Here is a 14,472-nt window from a genome sequence, read left to right as displayed (position 1 = left end):
TATGAATGTTGGTGTACAGCATCTATCTGTTTGAGTCCCTGCTTTCAATTCTTTTCGTATATATCTAGGAATTGAATTGCTGGATCATGTGTAATTCTGTGAGTAACTTTCTGAGAAACAAAGAGTCTTTAATAAACAGTACACTTATAGCCGAGACCGGTTTGGCTCAGTGGATGGAGCGTCGGCCTGCGGACTGAAGGGTCCCAGGTTCAATTCCAGTCAGGGACATGTACCTGGGTTGCGGGCACATCCCCAGTGGGAGATGTGCAGGAGGCAGCTGATCGATGTTTCTCTCTCATCGATGTTTCTAGCTCTCTCTCTCCCTTCCTCTCTGTAAAAAATCAATAAAATATATTTAAAAAACAAAAAAAACAAAAAAACAGTACACTTATATATGTTGTGCCAATACAAATATGATCAGTTTTGGCTTTTAAAAAGTTGACATTTTTGCTACATTTATGTAATTTAAAACACTTTCTCCCATGTTGTTTTAGTATTAATCTTTCAGCCTCAGAGAATGCTAGACTGTTTTACTTTTCTACTCTGTTAATTCTTTAGAAACTGGTGTATGCCTGTAGAATGTGAACATCTTCCTGGTTTTGTTTGGTAAGGTGTACATTTTATTAGCAAGATAAGGTGTTAAAAGAAGGATGTTAAGGTTAAGGTCAGCTATTAGTATAATTTATTACTTTTCTTTTTTTTTTTTCCAGCCTAAAGACATAAGTGAAGAAAACATAAAAACTGTGTTCTCTTCATGGCTACAGCAGTCTACTACAACCACACTTCCTTTGATAATATCAGAGGAAGACTATATTAAGCTGGAAATTAAAGATGGTGTGTAAATTTGTTATTTTGATATTTTTCCTATTGAAGAAGTCATAAAATTTTTTCATTGTTTTTCCAACTTGTGACACGTGTGAACAGGAAACATAACAGTGGTAATTAAACAGATTTTACATCCCAAAGAATGCCTCTAGTTATATTTAGATAAATTTGATATTTAAAATCTTATAGTGTTTCATCTCAGCTTCAGTACTATACGTTTATTACTTTCTTTTCCATAGGGTTGAAGGAGTTTTCTCTGAATATAGTTCATTCTTGGGAAAAAGAAAAAGAAAAGAATATTTTTCTGTTGAGTACTAATCTGCTGCAGAAGATCACAGTACAAGTAATTACAACTTATTGAACATTCAATGAAATGATATGAGTTTACTTGTAACTCCTTGCATGCTAAAGTGTCTTAGAAGCGCAATTGATAAAATAAGGAATAACTTGATTTAAAATATTTTATTCTATAATCTCTTTAACTTACCTAATAAATTGTTGATTTATCCTAAATTTAAAATCAATTCCTCAGCATAGTTTAGTTTCAGGAGTAGAGTTGATGGTGTTAACTGGTAAATGGATCATGATTTAAAATCCTTCCTGTATTTGAAACAAAGGAAAACTTAGCTTTAGTGGTTTGAGTTTTAAAATTCAGATTTTTACTTGCGGTTTTGCTGCACAATTCATATTATTATGGCAATTTGTAAATTCTCAGCTCTTTACAAATATTATCACTTTTCTTCCAGAAGTATTTTTAAAGTGGTTATTTTAGACTATTATGTTTTAGTTAGGATACTTACTGTTGTCATTGTAAAATTGAAGATTCTGAAGTCATTTAGAATTTCAGTGGTTTGGAAGTAGACACTGTTTCTCTACTTTTAAAATTTAATTGAAGGAATATGATTTAGAGAAAATATAAGTTAAGAATTGTGAAAAGAATATGTGACACAAATCAAATTTGCAAATAAAGATAGGTCTATAAAATGCATGAAGGAGTAACATTTTTTACTGCTTGTTGATCATAAATATTTGTGTTCCTTGGATGAGTAAATTATTGTTGTCAAGGCTATTTTAAATAATGATCTTGCATGCACACTATATCTTTTCTCTCTGGTGTAACAATCAGAAATTCAGTTTTCTGGGACCCAAGAAAAACAGGCGAAAGATACAGCTTTGAAATGTAAAACTGATTTTTCCTTGCTACTGTAGGTTCTTCTAGATCCTATGCTAAAAGAAGAAAACAGTGAGGAAATTGACTTTATTCTTCCTTTTTTAAAGCTGAACTGCTTGGGGTAAGAAGTTATGGCCAAACTAGCATGTTTAGAGACATGTTCAACATTATCTCTAGCAGGGTTTTTATGTGTCAGTATTAAAGTAGATATTAATGTCATTGAATAATCTTACTAATGCATTAGTAGGTATTTTTTCAAGGATTATTTCTGTTTTCACACCTAGCTTAGTAATTTGCCTTGTCTTCTTAGATAAAGTCTGAAACTTATTAGAAATTTTTCTTTGAGATTTGATTGTGAGAAGAAAGCAACTAGATTTGACCTGGTTTTATGTATGCTTGAATAAAACAATAATTCTTAGAGCTAATAAATTTATTGTGAAAGTTAAATTTGAAAACGTTAGTTGAATGTTTAAAAATATTTCAAATTAAGTTATTCCTTTAGTATCTTATTAATGTATTAATTGGGATTATTTGTTTTCTTCAACTTTTAGACAAATCTGAAAGAACCTCTTAATTTTTTAAATCACTTATACAGTATGAAATGACATATAAACATTACCTCTTAGAATTCTTCACAGAGGCTTTTAGTAGAGGTAATAGTAGTGATTTGATTTCCTTTAATAGTATAGTCTGTAAATGTTTTATTAAAATAATTAAACCATAAGGTAATAATGTTTAAATATAGCATAATATTCATGTATAAAGTAAAATTTCTTTAGTTCAGTCTCTAATTTAGGAATTTCTGATATTATCAGAAGTAAATTGGCAGTCAGACAGGAAGTAGGTTGAAGTTTATGTTTTGTAATCTACAGATCAAAGCTGATTTCAAAGGCAGTTTTTAAGAGGAAATAAGTCTTCAAGTATCCTATACCATTTCTAAAGCACCCGTTTATGATTATGTTGATTACCAAACTAAAAATCATTCTGAGGGAGTTATTTGTATATGTTAAGACAGATTCCTTAAGGAGTCCTATTTGGACAAACTTAGTTTTGCACATGTTTGAAAGTAAAAAACTAGTTTTAAAGCTGTACCTCAGATTTGGCATTAATTTCATATACTTTCAAGTAAAGAAGAGTAAGATGTTCCTCTTTTAAAAATCATTATCCTAGGAAGGAAAGTTTTATGATTTTTTATAGCTAGGTTTTATTCTGCTTCAGCGTTTTATCATGCAACAATTTACATATTTTGCAGAGGAGTGAGTTCCGTAGGTGTATCCTCCATGGAGCACATCACCCATAGTCTCCTGGGGCGCCCTTTGTCTCGGCAGCTAATGTCCCTTGTGGCTGGACTTAGGAATGGAGCCGTGTTACTCACAGGAGGAAAGGTATGAGGTTAAAATATGCTCATTTTCATTAATAACTTTTAATTCCTTTCTGAGTTCTGACCATCTGTTACATAGGGTTACTAGAGGACCGGTGCACACGGATTTATGCACCGGTGGGGTCCCTTGGCTGGCTTGTGGGGATTGGGCCGAAACTAGCTCTCTGACATCCTCTAAGGGGTGCTGGATTACAAGGGGGCAGGTCAGGCTGAGGGACCCCACTGGTGCACGATCGGGGCTGGGGAGAGACTGCAGGAGGGCTCCAGGGCATGTCTGGCCTGTCTCACCCAGTCCCGATCTGGCAGACCCCAGCAGCAAGCTAACCTACCGGTCGAAGCATCTGCCCCCTGGTGGTCAGTGTGCATCATAGCAACTGGTGAAACGGTTGAGCACTTAGCATATTAGGCTTTTATTATATAGGATTAATACGAGATATTGAAAGCATTCATTCATTCAATATTTTTGAGGGCCTACTAATAGATATTGGAAAGTCGTGATGAATAAGGTATCTAAGTTCATGAGAGATATTAGCCTATAATTTTCTGTTTTCGTACAGAATATTTCTTTGTCTGGTTTTGCTGTCAGGGTAATAAAGAATTGAGAGGTGTTTTCCTACCATTCTATTTTCTGGAAGAGGTTATATGAAATTGGTGTTCATTGTTCTTTAAATGGTAAAAACGCCAATAAAACCATCTGGACCTGGAGATTTTCTTATTGTTAACTTTTTAATTGTAAATTCAATTTTCCTTATTTGTCTATTTTTATCTTGGCAGACATTTGGTAGTTTGTCGTTTTTGAGGAATTGTTCTATTCTAAGTTGTCGAATTTATGAGCATAAAATTGTTCTCAGTATTGTCTTGTCCTCTTAATGACTGCGGAATCTGCTGTGAAGTCCTGTTTTCTGATATTGGTGCTTTGTATCTTCTCTCTTTTTAAACCTTGTCAATCTTGTTAGAGGGTCCCTGGCCTTTTAAAGGGCTTATAGTTTTATTTTCTACTAAAAGTATTGTCACCAGGGGTATAGTTTGATCTTTGTGAGTCTTTATGCTTTTTTGAAGTTCAAAATTTTAAGGCTTTTAAAATTTCTGTTCACTTTTAACTCTAGTATAACCTTTTTTCCTGTTACTGGCCCAGTTGCTTTCTTCTGATTTTTGTTTAAAATATAGCAACTACTCCAGTAATCTACGTTTCTTCCTCAGGAAACTAGAAAAGAAGAATAAATGAAATTCAATGTAAGCAGAAGAAAATAAATAATAATTAGAGCAGAAATCAATGAATTGAAAACAGGAAATCAATAGAGAAAATATATGAAACAAAAATACCTGGTTCTCTGAAAAGACCAATGAAATTGATAAGCCTCTAGCCAAGCTAAGAAAAAATAAAAAGAGAGATGATCTAATGTATAGCACCGTGATAATAGTTAACAGTACTGTATTATATACCTAAAAGTTGCTAAGAGAGTAGATCTTAAATGTTATCACCACAAAAAAGAAATGGTAATTACATGAGATGATGGAGGCATTAATTAACCCTACTGGGGTAGTCAGTTCCCAGTAAGTATACTAAATCATCATGTTGTATAAGTTACCGAAAGTTATGTGGCAATTATAGCTCAATAAAACTGGAAAAAGAAGAGAAAAAAGTATTTTGAATTTATCAAGAAAAGGCCATGATAAAATTTGCATTATTTAAGTTGAAAGTGGAGCACACAGAAAACAATGTGCACAAATTGTAAATCAAATGGATTGTTACAAAGTAAACCTCCTGTGTAACAGCCTAATCAAAAATTAGAACAAACACACATGGGGTTGGGGCGGGGGGAGAGAGAGAGAGGGGGAGGGAGGGAGGAGAGAGGGAGAGACAAATTACCAATATGTGAAATGAAAGGGGGGTATCGATAAATTTCCCATGGACATTAGAAGGATAATAAAGTGCCCTGGCCAGGTGGCTAGATTGGATGGAGCATCCTCCCATTTACCAAAAAGTTGCAGGTTCGATTCCCAGTCAGGGCACATACAGAAGGCAACTGATGGATGTTTCTCTCATCAGTATTTCTCTCTCTTCTTCTCTCCCTCTCTCTTTCTCTCCCACCCTCCCTCCCTCCTTCTCCCCCATCCCTTCTCTCTGTATAAAAATCAATTTAAGAAATGTATCCTCGGGTGAGGATAGAAAAAAAGATAATAAAATAGTAATAGTAATGAAAACTCTATGTCCACAAATATGATGATATAGATGAATAGAGCAATTCCTTTGGAAGACAAGCTGCCAAAGCTCACACAAGAAGAAACAGACAATATAAAAAGGCCTATATCTATGAAAGAAATTGAGTCAATAATTAATAGTCATCCAGAACAGAAAGCACCAGGCCCCAGATGGGTTCATGGGTTAATTCTGCCAAACAAGTAAGAAATAATACCACTTCACTGCAGTCTCTTTCAGAGGATACAAGCTGAGATAATACTTCCTAACTCATTCTATTGGGCCAGCATTTTCCTAACACCAAAACCAGACAAAGACATTACAGGAAAAGAAAACTACAAACTATCTCTCATAAACATAGATACAAAAATTCTCAACAAAATATTAGCAAATCAGATCAATGTATGAAAAGAATTATATGCCACAATCAAGTTGGCTTTATCCCAGGTGTGCAAAGCTAGTAAAATATAGCAGATACTCTGTGGTTTCTAGATTATCTATGTCAAATTTCAAAATGTATCATGGTAGAATATTATTTTTGAAAAAAGGAATTTCCTGCTGACTCAGAAACCAAAGTCTCATGTAGGATAGCGTGGCCAATAGGGAGAACAAGCGAAGACCTGGATTTGAGTCCCACGTCGGTCATGTACTTACTGGCCCTGACTTCAGGCATTTTTCTGTGTCTTATTTGCCTTCTTAGAATCACCTCATTTAAGGAAATAATATACATGAAAAGGCTCTGTAAACTAAAAAGTGCTGTGCAAATGTGAATTATTTTCAGTAAGGAGAAAAAGCCCTCTAACTAGGCAAAATGATTATGACTGGTGGGACCTATCCCACAACACCCCTAATTTCTTTTTGAAACCCATTGACTTCAGATATAAATGTAATTCTGTAAACTATGATGATGGTAGTGTTTGTTGAGTGCCTGTTGAATTTCAACTTTGCATTAAAACCTTGGCTGTTTTTTTAGTCCACAATAATGAAAAACAACATATTAGAATAATGTAGGGTTGCTAAAGCTAGGCAAAACAACAGTGGTAAGAAATAATAGTAGTATGAGGGAAGAAATCAATATTTATTAAAAGAACTATAAAAATCTACCAGTGTTGAGCTTTTTAAGGGGGCACTCTAGCAATACTTAGCAAAATTTTAAGTATGTAAAAACAAAGGTTTTGATGTAGAATTCTGCTTCTAGAAATTTATCCTAAAGGTATAATCTGACAAGTAAACATATGTATGTATGTGTATATTTATTTTAGCTTATAATAATTAAAAATTGGGAGCAGCATAAATATACACTTAAGGGGCTTTTTGAACGTTGTGGTCCAATACATCCCACAGTGGTGGTATACTAGGGAGCAGATGCTGCTCTATATTTATTAATAAAGAGGACGGTGATTTACTGCAAACTTGCATGAATACTATAATCCCACCTTTATAAATTTGCATAAATGTTAGTGGAGTGCCTATAAGGATGACATATCAGAACACTTGGCAAAGGGTACTTCTGTGTGGTGGGATGATTACCAGAGATTTTTTAGCTTTTTCTACTAAGTATTTATAATTATTATGTATGTTCTAAAAATTATTAAAAAGTGCACATTGGATCAAAACCCTATATAACCTGGAGTTACCTCATGTGAAAAGTAAACTGTTCTACCCACCTTAATAGTCTCTGCGGGCTTCATTGTACCCTAATTGGTCAAGTTACATTGTCAAGTTACTAAGAAACTGAATTAAAGTTATAGTTTATTTAAGATAATAAGAGAAGTGGGTAATATTTTTCATTAAAAATATTTGAAATTAAATAGGAATAAGTTTTATTTATCTAAAATAATTGTTGAATGTTCACATTATTTCCTCCTATTAATAAATAATGAAGCATTACCTGTTTTTAAAGAGAAAAGATTTACATATTAGTGATTGTTTTAACTAACAAATTGTAAAAACCAAATTAGATGTTTATTTGCCATGTAGGCACTATAATGACATAGGATGCATACATACAGCTCCTGTAAGCTTTAAAAAAAAAAGCCCTGCTTTGGTAGCCACTGCATATCTCACACAGCAGCTAAATTGGTGTATACTCTTTTTTCCCCTTTTTTTCAAAGCAATTTATTATTTTTAGTATTAGTACAAATTGAGGTTGGAGTTGGGGTGGGGAAGTGCCCCTTTTAGTGGGTTTATATTCCTGATATTGTGTTGTCATCTGTTTACCTTTAGTATGGTTATAGAATACTTGAATCCTGCTATTAAGGCTAGGAAGCTGGAACCTCCTGGTTTCTTTGTAGAATATAATGTGTTCTCTTTGCTAGACTTGAGTATTTAGGAAATAGTTTTTCCCACTTATCCTGCAGTGCTGTCTTACAAGTTCATGAATCCAGGTGCCCTCTCATTCCTGTTACTTGTTACATGTCACTCACCGTAAAGTGATCCTAGAGTTCCAGGGATGTGGGTCACCTGCCCCCCCACCCCAGCTTTATTTAGCTATATTGTCATATAATAGTGTGTACTTGATTGATGAGCCTTAATTTTTGTGGTTGCCACAGTGACAGGGGCTATTTCTGTGACTGACTATATTTTGAGTTCTTATGAGTTAATTATTTTGTAGGGAAGTGGAAAGTCAACTCTAGCCAAAGCGCTCTGTAAGGAAGCATTTGACACACTGGATGCTCATGTGGAGATGGTTGACTGTAAGGTTTTAAGAGGTATGACTGTCCAGGTAGAAAAACAGATTATTTAAATGCTGTTATTGTAATAAATACAAATATCTAATCTTAAATTCCTTAAAAATTTAAATCTTTGGTTGGCTTTCTAATGTATTTAATAAAAATGTTTAAACTTTCCATATGAATGGAGGCCATTTTTTTTCTTGCCAAAACTCTCAGACTGTATTCCTGAAAATGCCACTCGGAGAAAGTTAGTATTTAGAATATACTCTAAAGCAGGGGTGGGGAACCTTTCTGCTGCCAAAAGCTATTTGAATATTTATAATGTAATTTGGGGACCATACAAAATTATCAACTTAAAAATTAGCATGCTATATTTGGTCAAACATTAATTAACTCACCCCTAATGCATTGGCAGGACCAGACCAAATGATTCTATTCCCCACCCCTGCTCTAAAGGGTATAAATTATCCCTGAATTGTTATGGGAAACTGGCAGAGCGGTTGCCTCGGGAGGGAAGGTGAGTAGAAGTGGACAGCGAAGTGAATTACAATTTACCAAATGCACTTCTGTACTTCTATTAATCCTCACCAGAGGCTATTTTTCCATTGTTTTTTAGAAGGAATGGAAGAGAGGGAAATAGAAATATCGATGTGAGAGAAACACATTGATTGGTTGCCTCCTGCACAAGCCCCAACCAAGGCCCCAGCTAGGGAGGAGCCTGCTGCCAAGTCACGTGCCTTTGACCAAAATGGAACCCAGGACCCTTGGTCCGCAGGCCAACACTCTATCCAGTGAACCAAACCAACGAGGGCTGCACTTCTGTACTTTTAAAAGTCTTTAACATTGTTTTTAAACAATTGGAAAGATTTTACTTTGAGTAGTTATTTTTTTTTTTTTTATTATTATTAGTTAAGGTATTACAAATGTGTCCTCATCCCCCCCATTGAGTAGTTATTTTTACCTCTTTGGCTACCTCTACCATATAGTTCCAACTCATTGTTTAATTTCAGATTGTTGTTTTTTTATCTAGTATATGGTAAGAAAGTAGAAATAGCTTGCGAAACCCATTATTCCATATGCTGTAAAGGTGGTTTTGGAGAGATTCCCCATCTCCAGTCCTGTTTGAAGCCTCATGTGAAAATTTTGTTTTACAGCTAAATAACTCCTTACATTGGTTTATGATTTGGTATGTTTTCCATTCTTTGAAAATTAAGACTTTATAATTCACCAGGAACTTTAAAGCCAAATTTATTCTTCATATACAGCAATTCTAGGATCATTTGTGTTTGATTTTATCTAAATCCTGATCCCCTGTTCTCATTTACATTTTCCCACAATATGCCTTTATTTTACTATTTTGTTGTAAGCCACCTGAAATTCCATATGGAACGAGGTGAGGTATAAATACATACATTCAGAAATTATAGTAGCATATTCCTTTTTTTCAGTTTTATAAAATTCCTTCATCCTTTGACGCTGTATTAACTAAACCATGTCAATGATTAACAAATTTTAAAAATTGGTAATTAACAAAATATGGATCAAATTTTAATAGTTAATATTGAGCTTTTCTAATGCTTTCAAAATGGTAGCCTGAGCTTTCCCAACCCTGAAATAACATTAACTACTTCATATCTTTTGTCTTAAGGAAAAAGGCTTGAAAACATACAAAAAACCCTAGAGGCAGCTTTCTCAGAGGCTGCCTGGAGGCAGCCTTCTGTTGTTCTGCTGGACGACCTGGATCTCATTGTTGGCCTGCCTGCTGCACCGGAGCACGAGCGGGGTCCTGAGGTGGTGCAGAGCCAGAGGCTGGCGCATGGTAATGGCAACACACCCATCCCTGGCTTCAGGCCCTTTTCTTTCATCAGGCAGCATTTTTAGTCTTAATGGCAAATCTTCTCTCTTCAGAGAAAAGAATATATGCTGTTATGTCTCGAGCTTCTGATAGCATTCTACACTTGGTCTGTATTAGCAAAAATCTGTAGAATAAGAGCAGTGTGGAAATTCTGCAACTTCATGATCGGGATTTGGGGCCTTTTCATTCTCCTGTACTGATAAGAAATTGCTTAATTGTACAGATTTACTCTTGCTTTGTTCATTTGACAAATATTTGTCTATTGCTTGTGCAGTCTTTATTTTCAAAGTCTGGGAGAAGAGAGAAAAGTAAACAGACAATTTTAATTTAGAATACTGATAAAAATAATGGTAGCTGCCATGTGATGAGTGTCCTTTCTGGGCTACAGATTGCTTTGTACTCTACATGCAGATATTCTGGTTTTACAGGTGGGAAAGAGATATTCAAAGAATAGGTAATTTGACCAGGGTGACCCAACTAGGAGGTGGGCAGTATGCTCTGCTTGGAGTATTACAGGGCACTATAGGAACACATACCCCAAATTGGGGGTCGTATGAGGGTAAGGACTTGACAGGGAAGGCTTCTTGGAGGAGTTGATAACTGAGATGAGTTTTGATGGGGGAGTAGAAATTAGCATGAAGTAGCTTCATGCTAATACAAACCAAAGAAAGTGTGGTCCACAGGCAAAGCACAGGGGTACAAGAATCATGGTGTGTTAGGGAATAACCCATGGCTGGAGCTTAGAATTCGAGGAGAGGACTGGGGGCAGGGGCACTGGGTAGAGGATTTGGCAGCATTCAGCTGCCTCAAGGTTCTCAAGAGCCAAAATAGATACAAAATGCAACACAGTGGCTTGGATTATTATAAACCATGTTAATCTCACATTTGAATCCTATAGCATTTGCAAGGCTTGTAAGTATGGTGTTTAAGAAAATGCTGCAAATTCTTAGGTCAGGACTCAGATACACATTACTAATGCCTGGTTCATTGTCAACCTATAACCACCCAAACCTGCAAGTCCTGGGGTGGAAAGCGATTGTTCAGGAACTCATTGAGCTATATTTTGCTTTATTACAGAACACAATGTGGAAAGTTATTACCCTTCCATAATATTTATTTCAGAGACTCCTTTTCACTTACTGCATCGATCCAGAAGTAAGGAACTTCACTAGGCATTTTTCTGAGCATTCAGTGCCTCTTATGTCTGCTCCATTAGATTGGTTAGAGCCAGGTTAAAAATTTTAGGTCCTTAATAGATAAATGAGTGCATTGAATGAATAGAAGATTTAATTTTAAAAAAATATGAAGGAGACTAACCATTCATATTCCACCTTAGAGCATGACTTTAGATTATCATTATTTTTCATTTAAAATTTCTGTGTTTAGATTTACTAAGCTTTTACACTGTATTGCTTGATTCTAGCTTTGAACAATATTTTGAAAGAGTTTATTTCCATGGGAAGTTTGGTTGCACTGATTGCCACAAGCCAGTCTCAACATTCCCTGCATCCTTCACTTGTTTCTCCTCAAGGAATTCACATATTTCAGTGTGTCCAGCATATCCATCCTCCTGATCAGGTAACATACTGCTTGTGAAAATTGTTGAAGTATATCCTTTATGTAAATTGTTTCAATTTTATTGATTTATGGCTCTATGCTTATGTTAGTGATCTTAAGAATATTTTAGACCGTGGCTGGGTAGCTCAGTTGGTTAGGGCATCGTCCCAATACACCAAGGTTGCAGGTTTAATCCTCAGTCAGGGCACATGGAAGAAGCAACTAATGAATTCATAAATAGGTGGAACAAGAAATCAGTGTCTCTTTCTCTCTCTCTCTCTCTCTCTCTCTCTCTCTCTCTGTCTCGTCAAATAGAAAAAAAAAATGTATTTTAAGAATATTTTAAAAGGTGACATTTGGTGCATATTGTGCTTAGAAACAATTTTCATGTATAACTGCCTGAAATATTACTATGTACTTTCTGAGGAAATGGCTTTTTTGAAAATAGCATTTCTTCTTTTTTTCAAACTAGTTTTCTTTTTTTATTCCTTTTAAAAGAAACAACCTAAAAATTCTGAACTACTTCAGTTTTTTGGTGGAATGTGTAAATACATCATGGAAATTAGGATTTTTCAGCTTTATTGACATATAACTTGACAAAATTGCATAGATTTAAGGTGTACAACATGATTTGATACACATTGTGAAATATTTACCACAATCATCTTAACACATCCAACACCTCACATAATTTCTTTTTCAAGCATTTTTTCTTAATGAATAAGGGCAATGACAATGCAAATAAATATCTTATAAAAATTTGATTAAACTTTTAAAAAATATGCTTTATTGATTTTTTTAGAGAGAGTGAAAGGAGGAGGTAGAGATAGAAACATCAATGAGAGGGGAACATTGATCGGTTGCCTTCTGTACCCCCCTACTGGGGATTAAGCCCACAACCTGGACATGTGTCCTGACCAGAAATCCAACCTGTGACCTCTTGGTGTATGAGTTGACACTCAATCGCTGAGCCACACTGGCCAGGCAAACTGTTTTTTGTTTTTTTTGACAGCACTAATATTTTGTATTCACTGATTTCAGCATCCAGTCCAATGTGTGGGTCTTTTCCTCACACCACTAAGCAAATTCTTGGACACCAGCCGGGAGTCCTACAATTCAACTCAATTCTGACACTATCACAGACAGCCCTCCACTTCAGATGTTGATTTTAAGTCCAGTCCAATTTCAAGTCCTAGCATCTACCCTAAATACTCAGACCCTGCACTTTGACTGCATAAATCAGGGATTCCCACAGCCCCCTCCTTGAGTTCAATTAATTTGCTAGATCAGCTCACACAATTTAGGATACTAGTTTACTCACTAGACTACTAGTTTATTACAGAGGATGTTGAAGGATATGAATCAACACCTAGATGAAAAGATACATAGGGTGAGATCCTGTCCTCACAAAAGAGTTTCTGTGCCATGGAGCTTGGGGCGCAGCACTTTGGCACACAGAAGTGTCTGGTTCACCAAGTTAGAAGCTCTCTGAACCTGCTCCTTTGGATTTTTATGGAGGCTTCATAAAATACTGGCATGATTGATTAAATCATTGGCCATGGGCAGTTAATTCAGTCTCCAGCCCCACTCCGATCCTGGGAAGTCGGGAGGTTTCAACTCTCTAATTACAGTTGGTTCCCCTGCCAACCAGCCCCCATCTTAAGTGCTTTCCCAAAGTCACCTCATTAACATAAACTCAGATGTGATTGAAAGGGGTTTGTTGTGAATGTCAGGACACCTTTATCACTCTCATCACTTAGGAAATTCGAAGAGTTTTAGGAAATCGGTGCCAGACATGAGGACAAAAACCAAATATATATTTCATATTATAAATCATGATTTCACAAGAACATAAGGCACATCGTCCCCTTTGGGGACTCAAGTTCATGATGGTTTATGTGGTGATAGCTCATCTGGGACTGGCAAGCACATTTTAACTTCTTATTTAAAATTCTTACCTAGCATCTACCCTAAATACTCAACACCCCTGTGCTAACTAACTGTTATTGAAGAATAGAAGTATCGACCTGCTCAGTTGGTTGGAGCATTGCCCCATGCACCAAAAGGTCTCCGGTTCAATTTCCCGTCAGGGCACCTGCCCAGGTTTCGGGTTCCATCCCTGGTCGAAGTACGGATTCGGGGGGGGGGGGGTATGGGAGGCAGTTGATCAATGTTCCTCTCTCATATTGATGTTTTTCTGTCTCTCTTCCCTCTCCCTTCTTCTCTTTCTAAAATCAATAAATACATATCTTAAAAAAAGAGAATAAAATTATTATACCTGTTATTAAGTACTAGAGGCCTGTTGCACGAAGAGATTCGTGCAATAGGCCTTCCTTTCCCCTGGCTGCTGGCACTGGTTTGCCTCCGGCACCCGGAGCCCAGGCCTTCGCTCTGGCTGAGTTCTGGCTGGAGCCGGCCCCGGAAACGTGAGGCTTCGCTTCTCCGCTGGCCCCGGAGTCGTGAGGCCTCTCTGTTCTGCCGGCCCTGGGGCCGTCAGGCCTCACTGCTCCGCTGGCCCCGGAAATATCAGGCCTCGCTACTCTGTCGGCCCCGGGGACATGAGGCCTTGCTGCTCCGCCGGCCCCAGGCCATCAGTCTTCGCTACACCACATGGAGCCTACGTATGCAAATTAACCACCATCTTTGTTGGCAGTTGATTTGCATATCGTGCTGATTAGCCAATGGGAGGCGTAGTGAAGGTATGGTCAATTACCATATTTGTCTATTATTAGATAGGATAACAAAATGATAGTGGTTTTGGCCATTGAACATGTTTTACAAAATAAGTTTTATAGGAACAAAAAAACA

The 14,472-nt window shown here is 36.4% G+C and overlaps 1 protein-coding gene across 2 annotated transcripts in view; it reads left to right on the top strand.

Moving 5' to 3' along the window:
• The window catches only part of PEX1 (peroxisomal biogenesis factor 1), a 68,900-nt gene that overhangs the window by 31,862 nt on the left and 22,566 nt on the right, over nt 1-14,472 (top strand). For both annotated transcript variants that reach the window (XM_081102345.1, XM_081102344.1), the window contains 7 exons: nt 711-834; nt 1,065-1,168; nt 2,035-2,117; nt 3,249-3,381; nt 8,192-8,288; nt 9,901-10,071; nt 11,531-11,685. In XM_081102345.1, the coding sequence (XP_080958471.1) occupies nt 711-834; nt 1,065-1,168; nt 2,035-2,117; nt 3,249-3,381; nt 8,192-8,288; nt 9,901-10,071; nt 11,531-11,685 (867 nt within the window). The remainder of the gene's footprint in view (nt 1-710; nt 835-1,064; nt 1,169-2,034; nt 2,118-3,248; nt 3,382-8,191; nt 8,289-9,900; nt 10,072-11,530; nt 11,686-14,472) is intronic.

The sequence above is a fragment of the Myotis nattereri genome (genome assembly GCF_964212035.1).
Source record: "Myotis nattereri genome assembly, chromosome: 11".
NCBI classification, from domain to species: Eukaryota; Metazoa; Chordata; class Mammalia; order Chiroptera; family Vespertilionidae; genus Myotis; species Myotis nattereri.
This window is presented reverse-complemented; position numbering and strand designations above follow the sequence as displayed.